Raw genomic sequence first — 26,078 nt, forward strand, 5'->3', positions numbered from 1 at the left:
AGATGGTAACTTTAGATTTTTCCGTGAAGAAAGTGCGCAGTATAGAAGTTGTCACTCTACCAGTTAAACTGGGAAGGTCTGAGAGAGCTGGGGCGGCTCCGCCTGGAGAGGAGAAGGCTCCGGGGATCTCACCAATGTCTACAAACACCTGGAGGGAGGGTGCCAAGAGGAGGGAGCCAGGCTCTTTGCAGAGGTGCCCAGGGACAGGACGAGCAGCAACGGGTGCACACTGGAACATGAGGGGTTCCCCCTAAACATCAGGGAATGCTTTGTCACCATGAGGGTGACCGAGCACTGACACAGGTTGCCCAGAGAGGTTGTGAACTAATCCCAAAGTTTGCAATGATTGCATTTCTGAATCAATGTAATAAGACTTAATACAGATTTTTAGGAACTAATTCCCCCAAAAGAGTGAACTAGAATATGGTTACGCAGCATCCATCTGTGGCGTGCATAGCTTGGTCATTTTCTTCTTGCCACTTGCCACAATGAAATGTGCTGAAATGTGTTGTACTGCCTCTGGCTGCTGTTGTGGTTACTTTTTTTGTTATTCCACTCTTCAGCATGTATAAAACTCCGTCCCCTAAACTACATATTAAGGCATCCAAACTCATCATCAATTACCTCAACGCTCTAAAAATCTGGAGAAACTGAAGTGTATTTAACTGTGAATAAATTGTCCAGGTGCATGTGGGTGACTGTTACTGGCTGGCAAAGGATGTGCTTTGGGTTTCACAGTACTCGGGTTCTCCGTGTTGCCCTCGGTTACTGCAATGACCCGAAAGGCTGCTAGAACCAAGGCAGAAAGTAGTGGTTTGAACCCCATATTTCTTACATTCAGGGAGACCACATCAGAACATTGTGTTTTTCATGTCACAGCTCCCATTTCCATTCATTCCTAAATAGCTCCACCGTTCCTAATTAGAATTTGAATGCTGCTAGCTCACTTACATTATCATTAATCTGGTCCCCTTAAGGCTGTTAAAAAAATATACTACTATGACAACTTGAACATGAGCACCTGTGCATAACTAGGAGTTGGTTCCTTCAGGGATACACCAGACATCTTCCAATGCTAGTAAAAATTCCAAACTTACCTTGTTGTATGGGAACAATTGACTACAATGGGTTTGAGACTTGATAACAAGTATGTATGTATAAACTTGGAAATTTATTTTTTTTTTGGTAAAATTAAATTTATTTTCTCAGTACTGTTTTTTTAAAAATAAATAACTTTCTTCCCCCTGTAGGAAAAAATTAAGCGAATCCAGCAAATCAGAATGGAGAAAGAACTTCGAGCTCAGCAAATTTTAGAGGTAAAAATAATGGCTCAAATGTAATTTTTTTTTATTGTTGTTTTGAAGAATGTTGTTATTTTATAGTCACACATGCACTTAGGAATGTAACTAAATATAACAACTCTAACAATCTGGACTCCAGAAGGCCAGTTCAAAAACCTGTCTTAAAATATTGTTCTTAAAAACATCTCTATTAACTGCGACCCAAATCTTGCAAATGCTCACTTTGGTTCCTGACTTTCTACACAAATAGTCCTGTGTTTGCAAAAGTTAACAGCATAACTATTCCTTTGTTAGAAAACAAGTTTGCACTAATGGGACGTTAAAGCAGTATCGTGCTCTGCTCTGCATGAAGTGCAGTGGATTTAAAATGCTAAGTTTATATATATGTTAAAATATACTGGTATACTATACTAGTTTGCTAGGATACCAGCAGAGATAGATTGCTAGTTTTCAAGTCTCCATTCATGGAAAAATTAATGGTAATCTCTCTGCCATTTGTATTTTATTGTTTCTGTGTACACTCAGTGTCTTAGTTGTAGTAGCCAGGTGAAGCGATCTGGAGTGGGGCTTGGAATTCTGGCTTAACTGTAAAAAGTAAATGAATCGTGAATACGTTGATTATGAAAGTTGCATTGGGGAAGAAATCTGTTGCAATGTACACAAGATGTGATGATGTTTTGAACTTTTAAAGGCACGTAACTTTATTTCTGGTCAGATTATTTTCAAGTTGTGATGGTGGTGTTGTGTGACCTGTTTTGCATGCACAGGCAAAAAAGAAAAAGAAGGAAGAAGCAGCAAATGCCAAATTATTGGAGGCCGAAAAACGAATAAAGGTTAGTTTAGAGGAGCTCCAAAACCAAGAACTTTATGGTGCATAATCTATGTTCATGTATAAAAGCAGTAAATTTGGAAGGATATTAAATGATAATGAAACTGTATATAGAGATGGCATATGAATAACGCGTACGTGTGCTTACATAAATACTAGAAGCATATGCAGAGAAAAGTTTGTGTATGTGCCACACACGCACGCAGACATGCATTTGTACATACACACACGAACATATAGAGAGACAGTAATTTTTTGTGTGCTCTTACCGTGAATTTTTCTTACATGACGCTTGGTTTGCAGAACTTAAAGTGCTTGTGCATTAACATTATTCACAGTATTCTTTTAAGCACACTGTATCAAAAAGCTTTGTTGCTTCTCAACAAGCATACAAGACTACAGAACTCTTTGACAAACGTGGGAAAATACATTTTATATATGTACTTCTGTTACTGCTTTGGCATTCTTGGTGTGTTTTAACATGAAACTCCCAACTCGGTAGACTTACTGTCGTGTACACTATGTCTGCTTCTCTGTGGTCAGATTTTGGGGGGTGGGGAATTAATTCAGATGTGCTGTTGTAGTGTGGCAAAAATGAGCAACTTGGAAGTAAATTTTTATAGATATTTTAAATTAATTTTTGTTCTTTTGTTTAAGGAAAAAGAGATGCGACGGCAGCAAGCTGTTCTACTGAAACACCAGGTTGGTGTAGATTGAGTTGGCCAAACAGACAGAATGCCAATTGTGACCTGCTACTTAAGCTATATGGGGCGGGGGGAATCTTCCAAATACGCCCTTTTTAAATTTCTGGGTTTGATTCCCAAATTTTCTTTCACCTTATGATTTGTTGCTTTGCTTTGGTATTGGGGTCTTTTGGGGGATTATAAATGGATTTATGACTTTGTGATTTCTGTTTCATAATGTTGTGCCAACTCTTTCTACCAGGAGTTGGAGAGGCATAGACTAGATATGGTATGGGTATGTTTATTTTTGTACATCTAACACCGCATTGTGATTTGGTTGTGATATGGTTGTCATAGCAATGCATAAAACGTAGCACTGGCTGCTGTCATTACATACTGCTGCATGGCTTTACAGCACAGTGCATTGCATACATCTGCTTGTCTGTCTGTGAAGGGAAAAAAAGACATCTTGAACGTGTATAAATTGAACATGGCAATAAGTAAATGAGATTTTAAACCAGAAATCTTTGTTACTGATGTCCCAATAGAAATTGGACTACTGCATAAAATCAGGGATTAATTATTGCAAAATTAATAGGTAGTCACTTGGATAACTTTTGCAAGCCTTGTCCCATTCACTGGGAATGAATCCAGGTATTTTAAATACAATTCGAATTAACTTATTTTAGAAATCAGGATGATTTCTTTGTTAAGTTTTTAAGGTACTGAGGAAAGTAGCTTTCAGTTGGTGGTAAATATATAACGTTACAAGTATACAATGAAACATCAGAATGTAATCGTAGCCTCACTGAATTAGATGATGAAATTCCCATAGCCTTTAATGGGGCCAGGTTTTACTCTATGGCTTTTAAGGCAAAAAAATCTATACTTGATGCTCTAGAATATAGCTCTTTAATGCATTTGAAGTTACTGACATAATTTATTGAGGGACAGGCGTCAGTAAACGCAAGTGTCGTTGCGTATGTATATACGCCACCACTTGCTTGATTAAAACTGATCTAGAGCTGAGAAAATCAATCACATTAACTTCTTGCTTGGTTACAAAAATGTTAATATTTGCAAACTTTAAAAATGACCAGTGGAAAAATTCTGCTGAATTGGCTCTTGAAGAAGTAAATTGCAAGTTCCGTAATAGCAGATGTAAGGTAACTGACCTGTTCCAGCCAACCATTATGCTTTTTGTTCTGCCAGCTTATGAAGGAGCATCACAACTGACCATAAGTAAATCTGTATGCTTCTTTTTTACACTGTCTCCATGTTCATTGCTTTACCTTTTTGCTTTTGATTGTTCTTGTATTTGCTTTCTAAACCTGAACTAAAACATGCACAGACTTGGCCATTCTTGTCCTATATTTAGTATTTACTGTGACTTGTCTATTAATGCTAAATTTGTTACTCAGCTTTTTTACTGATTTGAATATGTGGATTAGTGTTGTTCTAATCTCACCTGCTTCAATAGGAACGAGAAAGGAGAAGACAACATATGATGCTTATGAAAGCCATGGAAGCACGTAAAAAAGCAGAAGTGAGTATTAACCTCAGAAAGTTTGAAGTTTTCACGGTGATCTGTACAAGAGGAGTCCCTTTGGTGTACCTTTATGTATAATTTCATTTGTGTATATGGCAGGGGCAGGAAAAGAAGCAATAGGCACAAATTGAAATGCAGGAAATTGTTTAAACTTAACAAAAACTTTTTTACTCTGAGGGTGGCAGTTGAACACTGGCAGGGATTGCCCAGGTGGGTTGTGGAGTTGGAGCCTGCTGGAGCTGATACTGGGGGGCGGCAGCAGGGACAGGAAACACACAGGGATGGGGAGTGGATGTTTTCAAGAGGGTCTCCTCCATCCCCAGTGTTTCCACACAAGAAGCGAATAATGAAGTAGTCACTTCAGAGTCTTCGGTATTTCCTGGAAAGGAAATTTTATTTCCTCTTCTTGATGATGTTCATGTGTGTAAGAGTAAGGATGTCATCATACTGACTTGTCAGACTTCCTGAACAGGTTTTCCTCAATGCTTACCCGGGGTGAAAATACACATCTTATTCCAGTCCAGACTTCTTAAACTTGCGGATTCTGCAGCTGACTCTAGATTTGGACCACAATGAAACCAAGCAAATAGGATTATTGTGGCTTAATAATTTTATTTTTTCTCCTTCAGTAGAAAGCACTGCTGCGCTATAGCAAATAAATGCTTCATTTCTCGTTTTGTTTTACTAAAAATGTGTCAGAAATTCTGAACCGAGAGATAGAGAAGTCTAAAGTCCTGATGTGTATGTGTCATTTTGTGTACAAGCATTTTACTTGGTCCATCTCTGAATCTAGTTATATAACTTTTTTTCTTTTTTGAATGCAGTAATATTAAGCTGATAACAAAAAAGGGGTTAATTTCACTTTCCAAAATTTCAGGCTTCTTTTGATGCTGATCATCTAACCACCTAGATTTCTTGTTCTGTTTTGTTTCTGAAAATAAGACTATTTTTAAAATAGCTGCCCTTTCCTTATGGTGAGTGCTTCTTATTCTGATGACTGCTTTCGTTTATGGAAATCTAGTATATTACAGAAGGACCTAATAACACTTGCTTATTATGAGGATTAATGCTAAAGATTAAATACACATTCTGTGCTATTAAATTGGGTGAGTTTTGGGCAACTGAATTAAACTATTCCTTTTAAAGTACTGCAAAATGGAAATGTTATTCATAATTACAATGATTGCTTATGAGTTGAGGAACTCTAGATGCTTTAGTTGGAGCAGAAATACTTGAGAAACACTGATAGTGCGTATCGGCACAACGTAACCCAAAATCCATCAAAACATTTTCATTGAGGCCTTTAACTACTTAAGTTTTGCTCTTAGCTGTGCTATTGCGTGAAAGACACGGAAGTTTCCCTGCTCTTAAGCTAATGTAATAGTGTTTTTGTAACAGAACTTGTTCTTACAACCAGTTGATAGGTCTCCATTTCATTAGAAGGCTGCAGAAGGAAACGAGGGAAAAGTCTTCAGCTTTGCCCTGAAAAGCAGTTGTAACCATGTTCTTCATGACTGAGGTGGCTTGAGAAAAAGCCTCTCTTACAGGAGCACCACACCCTGCTTATTCTGGTTATACTGCAGTAAATAAGACATTACCAGCTAAAACAACTCCAACGTTTTTAGCTTTATTGGTTTAAAATAATACAGTAGTTCATGTTGCATTACAGATGGCTAAAAAAAATTACCTGAAAAAAAGGTACATGACGGAATAGCATTGATGATAAAACCAGAGCCGTACAGTATGATGAAACTTCTCTTAGCTATGATAAACTACTTTACATCTTGATAATCCTGAGGCTGTCTTCAGTTTTAACCCTGATATTATCTTAAGGGGGGCTATCAACGCTAAAACATAATTGATAACTTCTTTATTTCACTTGTTATATATTTCTATATCCTGAGACTTTTATAAATAAATCACAGATAGCTAAGAGATTGAAGTACAATGACCATTGTTATAGCATCTAGTTGTCAAAGAAATTGTTAAAACTCTTTTCTCTTAGGTATGTTTGTAAATTTAAATGAAAGTGATAGACCTAAACAAGGAAAAATTAAGTAATACTTCAGGGAAGAATTTCCGGGTTGACTCTTAAGCCGAGCAGGAAAGGTGTCCTCCCAGGTGGTTTCTGACTCAGTATTTTGCGTTCGGTAGCAGTGTCCCAGGGTGTGCAGCGAAGGGTGTGGGCAGTGGACGGGGAAGGTGATGGAGCTCCAAACCCAGCATCCATTAGGTCTAACCCAGGTTAGACCGTAGTTAGTGTGGTGTTCTGTGTGACGCCAATGTAGGAGGGTGCTGGAATAGAAAAATAATAGATGCTTGGCTTCTCACTTGATTATTCCCTTTATCTTGCTATACAGAATAAGATATTAATGACTGTTCAATTTTCGATTGCATGCTAAGTGCGTGGTAATTGAACGCCAGAAGCCGCGTGTGTCGAAACGATTGGTTGTGTTTTATAAGTTACTCGTATCCAGTTTACATATTATGGGAATTTTTAAACCATGTGCTGGCTGTCCAGAGAGGTCTCCCCAACTACGGTTTTCTTGAGAGGCCTCTCCGTTAACAAACTTGTATTGATGACGCTGGGGTTTTTAAGTGGGGCCTTTAAAACCAGGTGCTGTGCGTGTACGGCAACTTCTGGAGCTGTTTTCACTCGGTCACCTCCTGAAATGGTTCTCTGAAGAATCTCTCGGTGTGAACATACTCAATACCTGTCTCAGGACAGGAGAGAAAAACAGCACATCTTAGATTTCCTCACAAATCTGATGTTTTTGTTCTATTTCTGTAGTTTCCTCCTTCCCCTTACTTGAATCCAAGTTTCTTAATTGCTGTGGTAGTTATTACAACTACGTAAGTGGTGCTTTTCAAATTCTTAGATTATTCCATTGTCAGTATAATATGTGGGTTTTATTTTCTGTCCTTTCAATTCTTTTTAAGGAAAAAGAGCGGTTAAAGCAAGAGAAACGCGATGAAAAAAGATTAAATAAAGAGCGTAAACTGGAACAGCGCAGACTGGAATTAGAAATGGCAAAGGAGCTGAAGAAGCCTAATGAAGATATGTGCTTAGCAGACCAGAAGGTAATCGTAATCATGTAAACTTATTTACTTGTCTCTTGTTTCTGTATTTTGCCCTTGTGACAGTAACTTTTTTTCTTGCAGCCACTCCCAAAGCATTCAAGTTTTGGTCTAGGTAATTAGATAACTATTTGAAATATACACAAATACAAGATACTACAAATGCTGAAGTAGCATATGTTTAGTTAATTAAAGGCATTTTCTTTAAATGTGGCCTGCTTCCCAAAAAGCATTTGCATGATGCTTCAAAAAAAATATCGATTACTCAGTTATTTTTACAGCAGGAATATGCGTCGTGTCTCAGTCCACAGGCACTAGATAGAGCTTGTCTCATGTGTGCGACTCTTCTAAGCTGTTACTCAAAAAGTTACTCTCCCGGTCTTCTGTGTTCTTAGTTCTTGTCCTTCAGGGCTTGACATAGCTCGGGTTCACGCCCTCTCTGTTCCAGAGAATTCCCCTTCCTGTGTCCCTCAGATATTTTTACACAACCTTTTATAGTATTTTGGCTCAAAATAGAGCCTGAGAGCATCTCCTGGCCCAAACGTAAGTAATTATTACTCTTGCCTCTTACGATAGGTGAAAAGGTAAATGTACTTCAGCTTTGAATTAAATTTTCTGGATGGGATGTGGAGGGGCAGCTTCTCTATAGCTTTTACCTTCTGGCGTTGTCATGCTGTAGGTCATGTGGAAGCGTCAGCCGAATTCCCTAGCTAGTATCAAAAAAGTTTCCTTTTGAAATATACTAGTGAGTCTTTCATTGTTTTTCTTTACTTTCCAGCCTTTGCCAGAGTTGCCTCGCATCCCAGGCCTTGTTCTTGATGGAAGCACGTTTTCAGATTGTCTCATGGTAGTGCAGTTCCTGCGTAACTTTGGTAAAGTTCTTGGCTTTGATGTGAATGTGGATGTACCTTCCCTAAGCGTTCTTCAAGAGGGTTTGCTAAACATAGGGGACAGCATGGGAGAAGTACAAGACTTGCTTGTAAAGCTTGTCTCTGCAGCTGTTTGTGATCCAGGACTGGTCACAGGATACAAGGTAAAAAAAAGGAAAAAAAATTTCCATAATTAACACCCTGTATTTATGAATGCGTTCTTCATAATGCGCCTTGACACCTCTCTGATTTGGATTTCCCTTCCCTTTCCTTTTCCTTCTCTTTGGTGTCACTGTTCTAATGTTACTCAAAGTCTTTCTGTGCCCTGTCAGCCTTCCCATTTTCCAGAACTGATGTATTTCTGGGCATTTTCTCTACCCTTCCCTATTTTTATTTGGACCCCTTTTAGGGCACTATCACATCTCTGGCCACGTCTTTTAACTCCTTCCCCCTTCCATTCTTATCCTCATGATATACTCTCAGCGAATCTTGCTGTTTCCTTCTCCACAGTCTGCTCTCTACATCACTTCATCAAAACTCTGATTCATTCATGATGCTCGCTTTTGTTATCCTTCTTTTTCAAGCCCCACGTAGCTCTTCTCCAAAACTCTAGATAGCATGATTGTACAAAACAGTATTCATCAAGTTCCAGTTGGACCATGTCTTTTTTCATTTAACCTATTTCATTAATATTATTTCTGCTCTTAAAAACTTAGAGGTGAAAACATTCTCATTTGTTACTCTATTCAAATTTACATTTGAATACATTTAAAGAGAAATCGTGATTAAAGTCCTTCTGTAAGAATGCAACCAACCTACCCCACTGTTTTAGAAACAATAATGTAGCCTGCAGAGACAAATAGTATTTTTTAAATGTGATTGTTCAAAATGTTTTTATTCTTTCTAGGCTAAAACTATTCTTGGGGAACACTTACTGAACGTCGGTATCAATCGAGATAATGTGTCCGAGATTCTGCAGATATTCATGGAAGCTCACTGTGGGCAAACTGAGCTGACAGAGAGCTTGAAGACAAAAGCTTTCCAGGCACATACTCCAGCCCAGAAAGCTTCAGTCCTCGCTTTTCTTGTCAATGAGTTAGCGTGCAGCAAAAGTGTCGTAAGGTAAGATTTTTCCCAAACAGGTCTGTGAAAATAAAGTTACAAAAACGTAACAGTTCAAAAATACGGAATGCACTGTGTTCTGTTGCAAAAGGATTCTTGATGTTCTTATAATGAAAGCTGAAATTTGCTGTTACCACTTCTTACCTTTACGTACTCCTGACTTGATGGAAGAGTAAGACGTTTCTATGTTTGGTCTGTAAGTTTGTTTTGAAAGCTTACATCAAAATTTCTCCAGCAATTTGTGGAGTAAAGGATGAGGTTGATTACAAAGAAATTTACTAACTATTCTAGGGAATAATTTAGAAGAGCTGGATAAGGGTTCTGCACTACTGTTTTCCGTTTTTTCATTTGGTTTTTTTAAGACCTCTTCTGTCCAAGTGCTTAAACGAAGGTCATAAGCTGAGGTGTCAAGCCTGATTTATCATGGCAGTAATGCAAGAAAGTGTACACTTCATTTGTGGTCAGTAATGTATAGCATTTCGTAACTTAAAAACCCCTATGTTAAACAACATTTTAAAACCCAGCAATGTGCAATAAAAACTTAGATGCCAGCCTTTAGGGTACCTATGCCTTTGCATACTTACTGTGATCAACTCTTTTCTCACCTAATTGAGTGCTGTTTGGTTTCCTGGTGAATTCTGCTGCTTTTGGTGTGCTGTGCTGCAAGAGGGAAGGAGCGGCGGCATGTGAGGCAGGGATATGAAGAAAGGGAAGGAGCGGCGGCGTGTGAGGCAGGGATATGAAGAAAGGGAAGGAGCGGCGGTGTGTGAGGCAGGGATATGAAGAAAGGGAAGGAGCGGCGGTGTGTGAGGCAGGGATATGAAGAAAGGGAAGGAGCGGCGGTGTGTGAGGCAGGGATGAAGAGAGGGAAGGAGCGGCGGTGTGCGAGGCAGGGATGAAGAAAGGGAAGGAGCGGCGGCGTGTGAGGCAGGGATGGAGGAGGTGGCTCATGTTTACCAAAGCTGGGAAGCAGCAGCAGGAGCAGGGGTGGCGCAAGGGCTGCGCGAGAGAGTTCATGTGCATTGGCAGATTCATCATAGTAAGAAACTTACTGCAGGGGACCAGCTGTTAAGTCAGATTTGTTGAAATGATTATTCAGAACTTGAGTTTCTGTACTTTTATCGTAGAAACAACCATAACCTGCTAAACTGTGAAGGCTGGGATGTCTCAGAAGTGTGTTTGCACAGTCGCTGTCCTGAAGCACTTTTTTTGGTTCAATTTCTGCAGTTAAAAGTGAACGTTAGTTTGTAACGGTTCCTGGTTTGCAGCGCAGGGCTGGGTGCTTTGTGGCAAATACAGCTAAAGGCTTGACATTGGATTAGAACTATTGAAAGAAATGTCAGATTCTTTGAATGACATGCTGCTTATGGAAAGAAAGCTTACGTGGTGCTGTAAATAAAGTCTGCCTGGCACAGGTACAGCAGTATGCTACACCAACATTCCTAGTATTGGAATTTCCTAGCTTAAAAATTATTTATTTTGAATTTTAAACATTTTTCCAGGATAGTTCTTTGAGACAAAGTGTCTGTACATAAATGTCTATCGGAAAAAGATATGGAAGTTCATAGTTAATGGATTATTTTGTCTTTGACAGTGAAATTGATAAAAACATTGATTATATGTCAAACTTAAGGAGAGATAAATGGATGGTTGAAGGCAAACTTCGGAAGTAAGTTTCATTTCCTTAAATATTACAATACATTGCTTTTTTCATTTGCTCAGATATGCTGCTATGTAGGCAACTGGTCCTAAGGACAAAATCAGCTGATGCAATTACAGGTTTACCAAGGATTTAGTAACTGAACTGCTTAATTAAGGTGGATGTGGATTTAGAATGGTGCAGCAATAGTCTTTTAAATCTATTAAAGATGCATGATGTTCAGAGGGTTAGTATCCCTCAAAATTGGAGGAAAGTCAAGTCCGTTGTGTATTCTTTGGAAAAAAGTAAAAAAAAAATTAACTGGAATATTACAGGAGCTGTCAAATCACTATTGACATTGTAAAAGTTTATTTGGACTTACCGGAATTACCAGTGTTCATTCTGAAAGGTGTTTTAAGAAGACATGATTTTCATACAACAGTTACCAATTGAATTGTGCTAACCTGTATCATGTTATCTTAGTGTTTGCCATCTGTCAATGTTACGTTGTTCCCCATAGCTAGGGACCATATGTAGAGTGCAAACTATGAGATATTTTTTATAATTTTATTTAAGGTAAAATTGGAACTTTGTAAGGGTTGTAAGTTTCATATCCACTGTTCTCCCATCCTACAAGACAAAATTCCATACAGCAAGCGTAACGGCTCCACTACCAGGAGGCTAGAAGGTAGAAAGTTCATGAATCACAGGGGGTAAAAATACATAGCCAGACTCTACTTTCTTCTTTATCTTTAGTCATCTTTACCTCTTACTAGAACGGTGAATCCTTTCTTAGTCCTTTCTTTAGGTACTTATGTTTCTAATCTTATGTCTCCCTTTTTTCCCTTTAATGTATCTCAGAAGGAAGAAGGAAAGAAGTAAAGAAGAAGGACAAGAGGGAGGTAGAGGAAAAAAATAGACCAATAAAAAGAAATTCTCTACTAATACTGCAGATCCCAGTCTGCACAGGGTTAATACATTTTGTCTTTTAGGAGAATCTAAATACCTTTTCCTGTCTTCATCTGTATCCCGTCTATGGGATACAGTTTAAAAAGTGTTTTTGAAGTTCTGATGTAGCCAACTGTCCATTTGTGGGATGGGACCTTTACCTGTTCTGTCCTTAGGGACTGCCTAGTCTTTCTCTCCCTCCATCAAACTGTAAGTACTTGTAGATGTAGGATCCTCCCTTTTCCTCATGATCTCTCTCTTCTTCCCTTTCAAATAGTGGGCATAATACCCTGAAGTCCCAAGCCCCTCTTCCTTTTTATAGTCATTTCTCTTATTTCTTGTGTTTTCCCCTCATGTGGATTTCGGGTTCCAGTAATTCTGTCCTTATTTTTGAGCATAAGTATCACGGAGGCGTTCAGAAATGTTGTTCTTCTGCTGCTTTGAGTTCAGTGGACTTGTTTCATCTCTCATCTTTGGCTCAAAATCTTTGGATTTTCCACTGTTTTTCTGATGAACTCCAAGAAGCTTTTTAGAACAGCCGCCTTTGATCAAATTTTAACAACATTTTCTTCTTTATTATGTCAGTTGGTGTTTTTCATAAAACTCGTACAACTCTTCTGGGGCTTCCCTGAAAAGAAATCTATCCATTTCAGTCTTCTGTTTGGTCTTCTTTTCTGCTTCTAGACTTCACTCTTATGTATGTTATCTTCTCCATCCATTTCAGAGCTCAGTCTAGTTTTTAAGCATCCCAGTCCCAAACAGTTTTGCATAGGATTATCTGGTTTCTTGACTACTCGCCATGGCATCAATGGATGCGTACTTTTCTCCTGTGCATATGGACCTTCACACGACCCTCAGCACAAGCCCGTCATGCGTGGGAGGTGTGTAGTGGTAGAAGGAAGAATGCCAAGGAATGGGTTTATTTCGTCTCAGCCTGATGTGTGCAGTGTTCGCTGTGGTAAATCCCCATCCCACTCTTTCCAGGCTGTCTTGGAGTATATCCGAGTGGGATGAGAAAAGATCCTACCTGTATCAGATGTTTTCACTAAGTGATTATTTTTTGTGTTTTCTCACTTTTTACGAGACTAGCTCCGCAACTGGATATCAGGGAGAGGGGCAAAAATATAATAAGAAAGCTGGGGTCTGTAAGATAGAGAAAAGCAACATTAAAATCCAGGAAAAAGGAATCATTGTATAAAAGCCTATTGTGGTGCCTGATTTTTTTTTTTCTTTTTTTTCCCCCTTTTCCCCACCTCTTAAGGATATTGAACAAATTTCCTTGATAAGGATAATATACATGGTTGGAAACTGAATTCTGAGCTGCTTGGAGTGTTTCTGCCGGGCTGATGGTCAGTGAGAGGTTGCATCTGATTCCTCCTCTATCACATTCAGATGTGGATCTTGATACTAATCGCCGTTTCTGTAAAGGCACCCATCTCATACAATCAATTCATCTTTCTTTGTGCTTTCTGTATCACAACTGTAGTCAGAAGACTCTCACCTGAGATGATTCAGCTGTTTTATAACTAGATCTTCATAAACTCAGCATCTCCTTTTCCGTTACGTGCCATCTCTTTGGCATCTCTCTTGTGGCTTGATCAATATAGAAGGAATTGAAAATGAAATATAGCTGCTTGAAGGATTAAGTAGTATGTTTCCTTACTTGAAATACTGCAGAACAAGGTTTTTCACTGCAGCCATGTTCTTTTTAACGTGTCGATATTATGGCATACTCCTTGTAATTTAATTTCTTTCCAATGAGACCATCTCAACTGTAAATGATGATGGTATATCAAAAGCGGTGTTACACGAGGGTAGAAATTACACCCTGAGTTTGGGTAGGGGGTGGTAATGCTCGTGTGGGAAACTTTCCTTTTTTTAAGACCCAAGCTGAAGTACATTAAAAGTACAATGTTTAGAATTTCTTTGCCTTGCTACTATTTCATGTTTATCCACAAAGATTATGCGGAAGGCATGAAATTAAATCAAAAGGTGAATTTTCTTTTTATGATCTAGTAAACGTTACAGATTAGATTGGAGCAGGTCTAAGTCACACCTCTAATTATCTGATGGGTCATCTGCTCTCTTCATAGGCCAATAGACTTCATAATTCTCTCAGCAGTTGCAGGTGTTCTGGTATATACCTGAAAGCGAGAGAGACGAAGCAGTTTTCTGAGTGAAGGTTTTCTTCTCTGTGAGCCATATGTCTCGGTGGCAGCAGGAAAATGATGCTACCTCTTGAAATACCTGAATATTTTTTAAGTTACACTGCCATTGGTTTCTGCCTCTGCAGGCTGCTGCCTTCTTATGCTTACAGTGCTTTGAAGGAAGACAGCATCTTTGGTTCATCTCCATCCTTACAATTTGTAGTGCAGACTTCAGAACGCAGGCTCCCCTTAGCCCTCGACAGCATTATATCTCTATTTTTGCTTTCAGCAAAAGTACCCTTTTTTACTTCTCATTTCCTTTAGCTATATGAAAGAGGTGTTTGCTGGTTGTTGAACTTACACCTGCCAGCTTTATTACTGAATTGTCTTCAAGATTATCTTAGTCTAATTTGTCTCTAAAACGGTCCAGTCACACAGCAGTTAATCTAATCATTCACTAGTGGCTTTGTTTGATAGTTAATTCCTGTGTATAGGCAGGAATTTTCAGTCCAGGTGAAGCGGGATTTGATGGTTTGAAGTTATCCTCAGAAAAAAGGAAATTTTTTTGTTTAAAAACTTAACTCAGTGGAAGCCTGAGTCATATTGATACTCAGTGAGACTGCACCTGACCTGAAAATGTTACTTGCTTCCAAATTCACTGGGAGGCTTGAGAAATTTTTTTTATCAAAAAATATTTTAAATAGCTAAAATAGCTTGTATTGGAAACATGAAAGTGTAAAACTTTCTAAATTCTCCAGTGAATTAACCACTGCATTAAAACCCAACAACAACTAACCAAAAAAACCCAAACAACCACGAACCCCACAAACAAATGAAAAAAACCCCAAAACCCACTTCTACCACCCCCACCCCCCGGCTTTAAAAAAGAAAAATACCCCAAAAAACCCAAACAAACCAAACCAACCAAAGCCCGACTGTTCTCGAGCAAACGGAAGTCCCCTTGATGATCTCTTGCTGCTGTCGGCTGAGCAGTTCAGCTTCCTTCGGGTCGGTGCCCTTGAGCGCTGGTGTCACGGGCTGGTGCTGCGGGAGGCGGCCGCGCTGTCCCTGTCCCCGGCGCGGCCACAACACCCACTTGCTGTATGGAATATTGTTTTGTAGGATGGGGAGAGAGAGAAGTGCGACAAGGAAAAATTACGTACTGGTAATTGTGTTTGTCGTTACCGTTCTACTTTTCCCATCCTACCTTCTTCCAGTCATCTCTTACAGAAATCTTTGTCTTTCCTACACATGTTTATGAATCTCTTCTCAGTCAGTTGCATTTCTGGTCTGCATCATAAGTGACTGGTTAGGCCTGGCTATTTATACCTCCTGTGATTCAGCATGTTTGCCTGCTAGCTCCCCGGTAGGTGGAACTATAATTTTTGCTGTGTGGAATCTTGTCTTATAGGGTTTTTATAGAAGAAGAAGGTCTACTACAACCATAATTACTGGTATGTAAGTTTCCCTTTTCTTTCATAAAAGGAAAAATGAGAGTTTGATGGAGTAATCTCCTCGTAGTTTAGGTAGCTAAGACATCTCAGAAAAGAAAGTATGTCCTAGAATAAAAAGATCAGCCAAAGAACTAAGGTCAAATAATATATAATAAATTAAAAATGCATAAAAATCTGAAATGGAAAAGAAAATAATATAACCAACCTTGCTGTTACCATGCAAATGTAAATAATTTCATACTTCCAACTGAGGATTTTTGCCCCCCCCCCCCCTCCCCGCCCCCCTCGACACAGGTATTTTATGATCGTATTCTTAAATGTATAAAACAAAAAATAAGGAAGTTGCAATGGTTCTTTCTTCTAATTGCCTTTCCTGGCTTTTAAAAATCACTCTTGTGTTTCATTTCTTCTGAACAGTTACACGATAAAATTCACCTGGGAGAAGCAGAAATTCTTTTCAGAACTGAATAAGGGGCTTTATAACCTGAATTCTTCTGTTTTACTAATGGCAGTAAATATCGAGAAAATACAATGTCAAAGAACTAATTGCAATATAAAATGTATGCTTTTTGCAATCTAAAATGTATGCTTTACTTTCAATCATATAAGAAGAAAGGTATGTTTATGCTACAGACATATCCATAATCACACCCCATGTCATATGTTCCAAGGCTTCGGATCATTCATGCCAAGAAAACTGGCAAAAGAGATGCTGCAGGAGGAGGTGAGGGAGGAGAGGAGCAGCACTCCCTGGAAACACCGACACCTGGCCGCAAGCGCCGGCGGAAGGCAGGGGACAGTGATTATGATGATGATGATGACGACGACAGCGATGATCAGGCAGATGAGGATGACGAGGATGAAGAGGACAAAGAAGATAAAAAAGGAAAGAAGGCAGAAGTTTGCGAGGATGAGGTGGGGGATTTTAAGTATAGTGAAAATTAACCAACAAGTTAAAGCTCGTTTTTCCTATTGTTTCTCTGCAATATGGCACTGCTTCCCCAAAATCTAATGACAAAAAGGAAGGAAGAAAACTTATTGCCAATATTTTTAAATTTTTGGAATAAGTCTATTTTCCGGAGTATTTTTTTTTTTCCTTTTTTTGATAGCTGTTATAGTATGGGTTGGTGGTTTTTTTGTTTGGTTGGTTTTCTTTTTTTCCTGCTTACTTCTTTTGACTTAGTCTAAATTTCTCTGAAATTCTGAAAGATTGTAACAGATCCAGAGAACTGCAGCTTTATTAGCGAATGTAACTGTAATTTTCTCTTAGAGAAGAATAAAGGTCGTTCATTAGTTAACAAAATAATAAAGAAGTGTAAAGTTATATTTAAAATTATCTATTTGCCTCTCATTTTCTGTTACATCTTTTTGCTGTAATGTTAGCAAGGCATGGTAGTTTGATTTTATACTGAAATAAATTTTGTATGACACTGTATTTGGCGATTTTAGGATGATGGGGACCAGACAGCAAGTGTTGAAGAACTGGAGAAGCAGATTGAAAAACTGACAAAGGTGAGAGGTCATTTGTCTTCGTTATACTACAAATTTGATCACTGGATGTCGTGAGTTAGAATGACATCATTTTCAATGCACCATGTTAATCTGAATGGAAATAAGGATCAGGTTTTGTTTTGTGACAATACGAGTGATGCTTCTGTTCGTGACACCTGAGCTGTGTAGTTTAGTCTGGGGGCACTAAGTGCATCTGACTCAAAAGACAGTTAGAAAGCTGTTGATAATATATTTGCACAACTCAGAATAAAAGGTATTATAATTTTTATCCAGACCTAATTGATACACTTCTGTTTGTTGATCTTAAAAAGTGATGATAGATTTTGTGTAGGAGAAGTAATGATTTCTGTTAAACATGACTGCAGTTCTCACTCCCTCCTGCAGCGTGCTCGTTCTGCAGCTGTGTTCCAGGGACCTGTCCTTGTGTCAGATTATGAAAGAAGAAACAATGGAATAGGAGGAGAAATGTAAATGAGAAAGACAGAATCCTGTAGATAGGGGTACTCATGGCCCGTGTTTTTATCCTTTGTATTAGAAAGTTTATCATTCAAGACCTTGTCTCTTGGTTTCTCTTGTGTTCCAAATTGCAATAAATCAGCAGTCCGGAATGACACCTGGCTCCAGCAGCGTCAGTTTAGCAGAGCAAGAATTGAATAGACAAAGTGAAATTCTTGTTGGCCACCCCCAAGAACTGTTTGTGTTTGAATACAGAATTTCTTTTCAGACATTATTGTTCTCATTCTTTTATGAACCAGTTAAAATATCTCATTAGTTTCCCATCAGGAGCTGCAGTATCAGCTATCTTCAGTGCCCTGTTTACCATTTGCTGTTATTGTGTAATTGATAGGATTTCAGCTGTTCTTGTGCAATGAAATCTTTGATCCTGGTTCTCTGAGAGTCAGTGTTAAAAAGACAGGACCTACCATTGCAAAATGTGCTTTTTAAGGAAGACTGATAAACTTAAGCTAAGCCAGGAAGTGATTGAATTGATTGAAGGGAGCTCTGTAAGTAAAATCATCGAGGTAGCAATTGTGAGAAGAATATCACGTAACACACACACAAAATCTCTGAGACCCTCCTCATGTTCAGTCTGGCAGCAAGGACTTCTTTTCTGTTATAACGGATTTTTCCCCCTTTGAATTATAATGCTTTCCCTTTTTTAAAACAGCAACAAAGCCAGTACAGAAAGAAGTTGTTTGAAGCTTCGCACTGTTTGCGTTCGATGATGTTCGGACAAGATCGCTACAGGCGCCGATTCTGGATTCTGCCCCAGTGTGGTGGCATTTTTGTGGAAGGCATGGAAAGTGGTGAAGGTAAGAAACGGAAAAGAATAATGTCACAGCAAGACGTGCTGTGCCAGGACATACGGCCCGTCTCTGTGGCTGTCGTCTTTTGCAGCAAGGTCTTTGGGCTTCACCTTCAGCCAGAGGCCAAGCCGGCTACTCTTCATATGTGCTCTCTGATACTCTCTTTCTGATCACGAAATATCAGTTAATATCTTTCAAAATGAGGATTAATATTTTGGAAGTTTTCAGTTGTTATAGGTCTGTGTGTTATGTTTTTTCATACTTATCTACATGGGATATTTTTTGGCTCTTTCTGAACTATTTCGTGTTTCCCTATGGCAGTGAACTCTGCTTATGAAAACTAGGATGACCATACAATGCAAAAAAAAAAAATGCTTTTCATCTTCAGTTGTTATATTTTGTGCAAACATACAGACTATTCTGTGCTTGAAGATTTGATATGTCTGCAAAAATATGAAAATTACTTTCACATAGTGAAGTACTGTGTTTTCTAATCAACAGTGTGATTTAGTTTCTGTATTTTACCAACTGATCTTTCTTCCAGTCCAGCAAATGCTGAAATTATTTTTGCTAAAAATGTAATTTTGTGGTTGTGACAGATGTATGCTAACTGTGAATGAATTTTCACACACTTTAAATTGGATAGATGCAGAAAATACTTATTAATCTGACCTTTTTGTGGATATTAGAATTTTTAAACATAAGCCTTCATTTTGGTCACAGAAGAATGCTTTGTAATTCTGATATAGAAGAACCAAACCCCATTACTCTCACAATTTTCCCCAAGAAAGGAACAAAAAAATTCTCTGCCGCACATCAGAATTGCATGATCTCATAAGAATTGCATCATTCTAGAGAGCTGTTTACTTAAAATAACTGTAACGTTTCTGCATGGTATGAAATCCTGAGCCCTGTTTGGCCTCAAAAATAAGTCGTAGAACTTTTTCTAAATCTAATCTTGATCTCCAAGTTATCTTTCTAAAATGGGTAGCATAAAAAAATTTTTGTTCTGTCTCCTGTTCTGCATTTTTTTTTGCTGTGTGTTGGGAACTGTTCTGCACGTGAATAGCTGGGTACAGAAGGTAAACTATTGTATGCTGTACTGCTTTTATGACATTTTAACCAGATGAATCCCCAAATACTTCAGAAGTTGTACAGAAAGAAAACCATTAAAATACACCTAGCTGTTTTAAGATAGTAAAACCAAGTGAACAAAAACCACACAAACGTTTTTGCCAAGAACTCTAGGGTTAACCCATATTTTTTAATACTGTGTCTTAATCAAAGTTTAATCTCCCTGAGTAGCAAAATGGACGTTTTCTTAAGTTCTCAACTACTCCCTCTTCCCCATAGCTCTTAGTTTGCCCCGTTTCAGTAAATTCTGCAGTTTACACACTGTTAATTCCTTTATCTAAACACTGGAAATGTGAGACATAAACTGTTGAATGATCTGTCCATTTAAAAAACACTTCACCTTCCCTCTTTGTGCAGTCATTTTGGTTCTTATGCTGACACTCACATTGTTTGTATCTCGGCATACATTATAACTGTGGACACATTTTGAAGTCTTAATGGGAGGGGATATTCTTTTCTGTACTGAATTAGTACTAGAAATTATGATATTCCAGAACGCGCAAGTAAAGCAGGACCTTTGTTTATTTGCAATTGCAATATCTGATGAAAATAGCTTAAGAAGTTGGAATGTTGGGTTTTCTACCTCCTCCCCCTTTTCCTGACATTTTTCCATCCCATTTTATGCTTTTTGAGTCTAAGTTGATACATCAGTATAAGGGTAGAAGAGAAATGGTTAAGAAAGACTAGGAGAGCAAAGAAGACAGGAAAATGTTTTCCCTTTTCATAAAAGATAGTTCTTTCACACCTCATATGTTTGAAGAAACTGGCTTTTGCAGTCAGCTTCTGCTTGGTGTACTTGAAATTGCTTGGATGCTACACTGTCTGCTTAGTTGTGTGTAGAGTCCCCCTTGTCACGTTGGGTGGCTCTTGCAAGAGTTTTAAACTCTCAAGAATGTTGGTGTTATATCACAGTCAGAGTTGTTAATGATTTTATTGAAAGAGGTAAAATATTTAATGCTGGGTTTCAATATTTGGGGAATATTTGATTTCACAGTAGGAACTTTGGTCCTCCTTTTTGTTGATGGCCGTGAGTTTAATGAAATGGTCTTTTGCAAAAATAAGCTTTAAGGCTATAAACATTGTACCCTCTTGGTATAGGGTTTTTCAATAAAGCAGAGAGTCTTCTAAAAAGCAGGCTGCCAAAAATTTGTCCCTTTCAGAGGCTTCACACTGGCAAACTATTTCTGACATGCATGCACCTTAAGGGAGAATACCATAGCTGTGTTAATTACCTTGAGGCTGGTTTTCCACCAGGTGTTTAGCAGGGTTTAAGTCTCTCTGTGTCTTGAAGCATGTCTCCTTCCACAAACTCTTCTGTAAAGGGAGAAGTTATTTCATAAAAAAAAAAAAAAAAAAAAAGAGAAAGGAAAAAAGACATTCCAATCTAGCACGTGAAGTCACTTTTTATTTAACTGTGACAATAAAAATGGTCCAATTAGTTGGTCTGTTATATTTCATCTATGTTTCTTGTACGTTTTTAGGCCTAGAAGAAATTGCAAAAGAAAAAGAGAAGCTAAAAAAGGTAGAAAGCATGCATATCAAAGAAGAAGACTTAGAAGAAAAATTACACTGTTTAAATACTACTCACTGTGAGCAAAAGGAAGATCTGAAAGAAAAGGACAACACTAATTTGTTTTTACAAAAGCCTGGGTCATTTTCAAAACTAAGCAAACTGTTAGAGGTAGCGAAAATGCCACCTGAGTCTGACATTATGTCCCCAAAAGCTAATGGCAGTGCAGCAAATGGCTGCACGTTGTCTTACCCAAGTAACTCCAAAAACTCTCTCTGTGGTCTTCAGCCTACTGTGTCCCAAAGCACCGGTGACAAGTCTGAGTCCAATAATCTTTTCAGTCCAAATGCAAGTGGGACAGGAAAGTTTTACAATTCTCCGCTAATTCCCAATGATCAGTTGTTAAAAACTCTTACTGAGAAGAGCAGGCAGTGGTTCAGCCTCTTGCCGAGAACCCCCTGTGATGACACGTCCGTTACCCATGTAGATGTACCGGCCACAACAGCTCCACTCACCCCTCAGTCACATCCGCCCTCAAAGTCACCGTCACCCGTCCCGTCACCTCTTCTGGGCTCAGCCTCTGCACAGAGTCCAATGGGATTAAGTCCTTTCACACTGTCACCGCTGCAGGTAAATAAATGATTTTTTGAATGATCTGAATTTGCTGTGCTGATCTGCAGAATTTCTTTTCAGACAAATTGTTTCACAAAAGTGCTATCATTATATATCCTCGTTTGGGGGTTTTTTGTTGTTTCAAAATGTTAATATCTAATTCCATGTTACAGATATTTTCTAATACCAGAAGTTTCTGGATAAAAAAATATTAATATAGGTAAAATTAGGTAAGCCAGTGTATGATATTTTTTATGTGTATTTCAGTAATTTAAGTTGGTTTTTAGGAGGTTGGCCACTGGCATCAAATGAAAAACAAATAAATAAATAAAAACTACATTTCAGAAATGTGACACACCACACCCTCCCTTTAAAAGCTATTATTTTTTAAGCATTAACAGGGCCCTAATAAGGAGTATTACAAATTAACGTTACGTTAGTTTTTCCTAAACTAATCAGAAGTATTGAGTAAGGGCCTCCTTTATGTTTTGAGTAGTGTTTGACAAATAGCACCCACATCATAATTCAGGCTTCTTAGTAATGATTAATAATGGTAGTTGTGTTACCATATATTCTGTTAACAATATATTCTGTGTAGCAGATGAAGACTGGACTACCTATAATGGGACTTCAGTTTTGTGGATGGCCTACAGGCGTTCTTACGTCAAGTGTTCCATTTTCATCTCCTTTACCTGCTCTTGGATCAGGGTTGGGATTACCGGAAGCAAATGGTAACTCCTTCCTGGCACCTGGTGTTGCCGCAAGTAAAAGCGAATCACCAGCACAACCGACTGACAAAACAGCCCCCACCCCTCCCACAGCCGCCGAAGTGGCCAAGCCAGTAGATTATCCCAGCCCAAAACCTATACCAGAAGGTGAGTATAGTACATTCATAAGACGGAAGTACCTGAAGGATAATTTCTACAGTGCCACTACGATGTTACGATTTATTTTTTTTATAATTTGCCTATTGAATTTGGCTAGACGATTAATCTGATTGTGTGTGATCACATAAGAAATGCCTGCAACGTGTTTACATGCTTGTCTTGATTTAGAAATGCAGTATGGGTGGTGGAGGATTACTGATCCGGAGGACCTAAAATCTTTGCTTAAAGTGCTGCATCTCAGGGGAATAAGAGAAAAGGCCTTACAAAAGCAAATACAGAAACATATGGATTATATCACTTTGGCCTGCATCAAAAATAAGGATGGTATGTAATTAATATTTCTGTTACGCGTGGTTTTGGGGCATAAGACAACTGGCATAAAGCTCCGTGAGATGTGTTTAGACAGAGTTAGAGCAGCGGCTGCAGCAAAAAGGTAAAGGCTTCGTTGTCCATAGTTGCCTTTTTACCAGCCTTGTTCTGCAAAGTTACAGAATAGGAAAAACCCCATTTAATATAAATTGCTGTAGTGGCATAAGTGTTGGTTCCAAGCTCTTTCCATCTCTGTAACGCTCTAGCTAAGCCTCTCCTTCCCCTTCTTGCCTTTAAATTACAAGTTTGAAAACCTGCAGAATTTGTTGTCAATATTGGGTATCTTTAGTACATTTTTACAACAGTTCTTCAGCATTTGACTGGACTGACAGGTAAATCAGCTTGAATTTACTCAGAGAAGTTATTATACTAATTAAAATAATAAAAATGTGATTCTCAAATACAGTTGCAATTATTGATATCAATGAAAATGAAGATAACCAGGTAACTCGAGATGTTGTGGAAAACTGGTCAGTAGAAGAACAAGCAATGGAGATGGATCTTGCTATTCTTCAGCAGGTGGAAGATCTAGAGAGGAGAGTTGCATCAGCTAGTTTACAAGTTAAGGTAAAACCAACTTTTAGTAAAATGTCTCTTTCAAATAAGTGGTAAGAATTTAAAGTAGATAGTAGCAGTACATTTGCTGTTGGTAAGTGCCTTCTTACTCCATCTCTAATTGTCTGAAGAGAAAACAGATCCACTGCAGAAATATCGTGGATGTTTGTGTTTGAAACATTTTATTGCACTTAAATCTTCAGCTGATGATGCTCAGAATGGCAGTTCCCGGAGAGTGTCCTTGTACAGTGTGCAAGTCCCTGCACAGTTTGTTAACCGTCTGTGAATGCAAAGATTTTATTGCCTGTAGACTGCTTAATTTATAGTGGGTTTTGCCACAGTTCCGCCTGGTTTGGTTGGTGTTGACGCTTTCAGAAAAGCCTACAAGTACATCGTAATACTTGAGTATTGCAGAGTCATGGAGAACATGATGGTTGTGAGTGTGAAAGAGTTAAGAATTCACTGATTGTCATTACAATTTGGAATTTTTCCAAGTTGGGTGTAAGGGTATAAAATTGCGTATGTTTAGTTATAGCACAGATGTAGTATTTGGGATCTAGTTTGTTCTAGGGGTGGATGTTATTTCTGTGTGATAATTGATACTGTCTCCTGAGCCTGTTGGACAGACAGACCTGTTCTGCTGTTTCGGCAATAGAACAGGATATTTCAAAAGGAGATAAGAATGCAGACTCTTGCAGAAAGGTCCCTTCAGAAAGTCTGGTAATGTTTGTGTTTTTTGATTAATTATTTTAGTTCTCTGGATATTTTGGAAACTGTCTCTACAGATGGATTACAAGTAACCAAGACCTACTGGAAACAGCGCTTCAGTTACTTAGTTTGATTCCCTAAAACAGTTCCTCTGTTTACACGCTGAGTTAACAGCAACCAATAAATGCACAAACCTTTCTATTAACATAGGGTTGGCTGTGTCCTGAACCTGCTTCAGAGAGAGACGACTTGGTATATCGTGAACATAAGTCAATTACTAGATTGCACAAGAAGCACGATGGAGATTGTGCTGGAGGCGGAGAAGGCAATGCCAGCTCCCTAGAGCGGAGGAGTGACAACCCTCTAGATATAGCTGTAACCAGGCTTGCTGACTTGGAGCGGAACATAGAGCGAAGGTATCTGAAGAGCCCCTTAAGTACCACCATTCAGATCAAACTGGATAATGTGGGCACAGTTACTGTCCCTGCTCCTGCACCATCCATTAGTGGTGATGGTGACGGGTAGGTTATTGAGATTAACTTGAAAAATTATTGTGCTTCTTTGCTAATTGGAGCCTATTTTCTTATTGCCTGTTATCTATGTACTTTCTTGTATGTCTGTGATCCATATGGGTCATGTTATTCTGCATGGTGCTTTGTAAAGATATTTTTTTGTTACGTTTGTTGATAATCTTGCAAAGTTATCTTACATTTAACTGGTTGTGACTAAGCTTTGAGGCACGTAGCCACAGTCTGTGCACTACATGAAATTTAGTTGCTTAAACCTTATACTTATTGGCTGTGTACGTTTTGTCATTGCTTGGCTTTCAATGTGATAATGATTGTTCCACGTTTAAACATCAGCAAACTCGGGTGTGACCTACTTAATTTCTCTGTATTTCAATGCAGAACCGAAGAGGATATTGCTCCAGGGCTAAGGGTATGGAGAAGGGCATTGTCAGAAGCGCGCAGTGCTGCACAGGTAGCTCTGTGCATTCAGCAGTTACAGAAATCTATAGCATGGGAAAAATCTATTATGAAAGTTGTAAGTGTTTTTTAATTTTTTTTTTAAAAATACTGTAACTAAACTATTTTTGCTATATTCCGTTTTCCCACTTTAGGCGTTTTAAGATACCATGGATAATGCATTTCTTGCTACTGCATGTAAAACTTAATAGGGTTAAACTTGTACACGGTGCACAGATAAATACAAGCCTTGTCTCTTGCTTGCCCAATTGAGCAGCCTGAACTTTCTAAGATAAAAAGCCCCTGTAACTGGTTGCTTTACTTAAGATGGTAATTACTCTTTGTTCTTAACGTTTAGGTGAAGAAAAGTAATTTCTGGCTCCATCTGATGAAAGTATTCTGGTCTCACCCATGACATAAGCTTCATGGAGGTTCAACATCACATATCCTAATTAAGATGCCCCAAACGTGTGGCTTCTTTGCATGCACACTTCTCACATCTGAACGTACAAATTGGGCAAGTGTGTGAGCAAATAGGCTGAAATACTTGTTGTTTCCTTGCACACTTAACAAGTAGATCTGTGTTAAGTGTGTATACAAAGAAGGCAGGCAAAATGCATGTGTCAAAATTTGCATGCACCTTTGAACCTCAAATTTCTGAAAACTGTTACTACAGCAGTAGTGATTATGATGTGATTAAGTGTTGCCAGCGCTATGTAGTGAGTGGCAAAAATGATTCTTCCGTTAGTGGTCTTTTCCCTAATTTTTTAATTTCTGCCAGTCCTATACAGATTCTAATTACATCTGGACAATTAAAGGATGATTTAAGTAAAAACTATAGTGTAAGGCTGTACCTCTGAGTTTATGTAGCTAGAAGTTTAAAGCTGTATCTTTATAGCA

General features: G+C 38.5%; 1 protein-coding gene across 1 annotated transcript in view; it reads left to right on the forward strand.

Annotated features, from left to right (window-relative positions):
- BAZ2B (bromodomain adjacent to zinc finger domain 2B) overlaps positions 1 to 26,078 on the forward strand; it is a 138,801-nt gene that overhangs the window by 106,644 nt on the left and 6,079 nt on the right. Inside the window, exons 15-32 of the mRNA XM_074144712.1 lie at positions 1,251 to 1,316; positions 2,069 to 2,134; positions 2,788 to 2,832; positions 3,076 to 3,102; positions 4,294 to 4,359; positions 7,303 to 7,443; positions 8,219 to 8,473; positions 9,217 to 9,431; positions 11,026 to 11,100; positions 16,291 to 16,534; positions 17,069 to 17,131; positions 18,300 to 18,444; positions 21,054 to 21,712; positions 22,293 to 22,569; positions 22,750 to 22,905; positions 23,357 to 23,517; positions 24,424 to 24,734; positions 25,122 to 25,257. Of these exons, the coding sequence (XP_074000813.1) occupies positions 1,251 to 1,316; positions 2,069 to 2,134; positions 2,788 to 2,832; positions 3,076 to 3,102; positions 4,294 to 4,359; positions 7,303 to 7,443; positions 8,219 to 8,473; positions 9,217 to 9,431; positions 11,026 to 11,100; positions 16,291 to 16,534; positions 17,069 to 17,131; positions 18,300 to 18,444; positions 21,054 to 21,712; positions 22,293 to 22,569; positions 22,750 to 22,905; positions 23,357 to 23,517; positions 24,424 to 24,734; positions 25,122 to 25,257 (3,108 nt within the window). The remainder of the gene's footprint in view (positions 1 to 1,250; positions 1,317 to 2,068; positions 2,135 to 2,787; positions 2,833 to 3,075; positions 3,103 to 4,293; positions 4,360 to 7,302; positions 7,444 to 8,218; positions 8,474 to 9,216; positions 9,432 to 11,025; positions 11,101 to 16,290; positions 16,535 to 17,068; positions 17,132 to 18,299; positions 18,445 to 21,053; positions 21,713 to 22,292; positions 22,570 to 22,749; positions 22,906 to 23,356; positions 23,518 to 24,423; positions 24,735 to 25,121; positions 25,258 to 26,078) is intronic.

This window comes from Numenius arquata, chromosome 3 (genome assembly GCF_964106895.1).
Source record: "Numenius arquata chromosome 3, bNumArq3.hap1.1, whole genome shotgun sequence".
NCBI classification, from domain to species: domain Eukaryota; kingdom Metazoa; phylum Chordata; class Aves; order Charadriiformes; family Scolopacidae; genus Numenius; species Numenius arquata.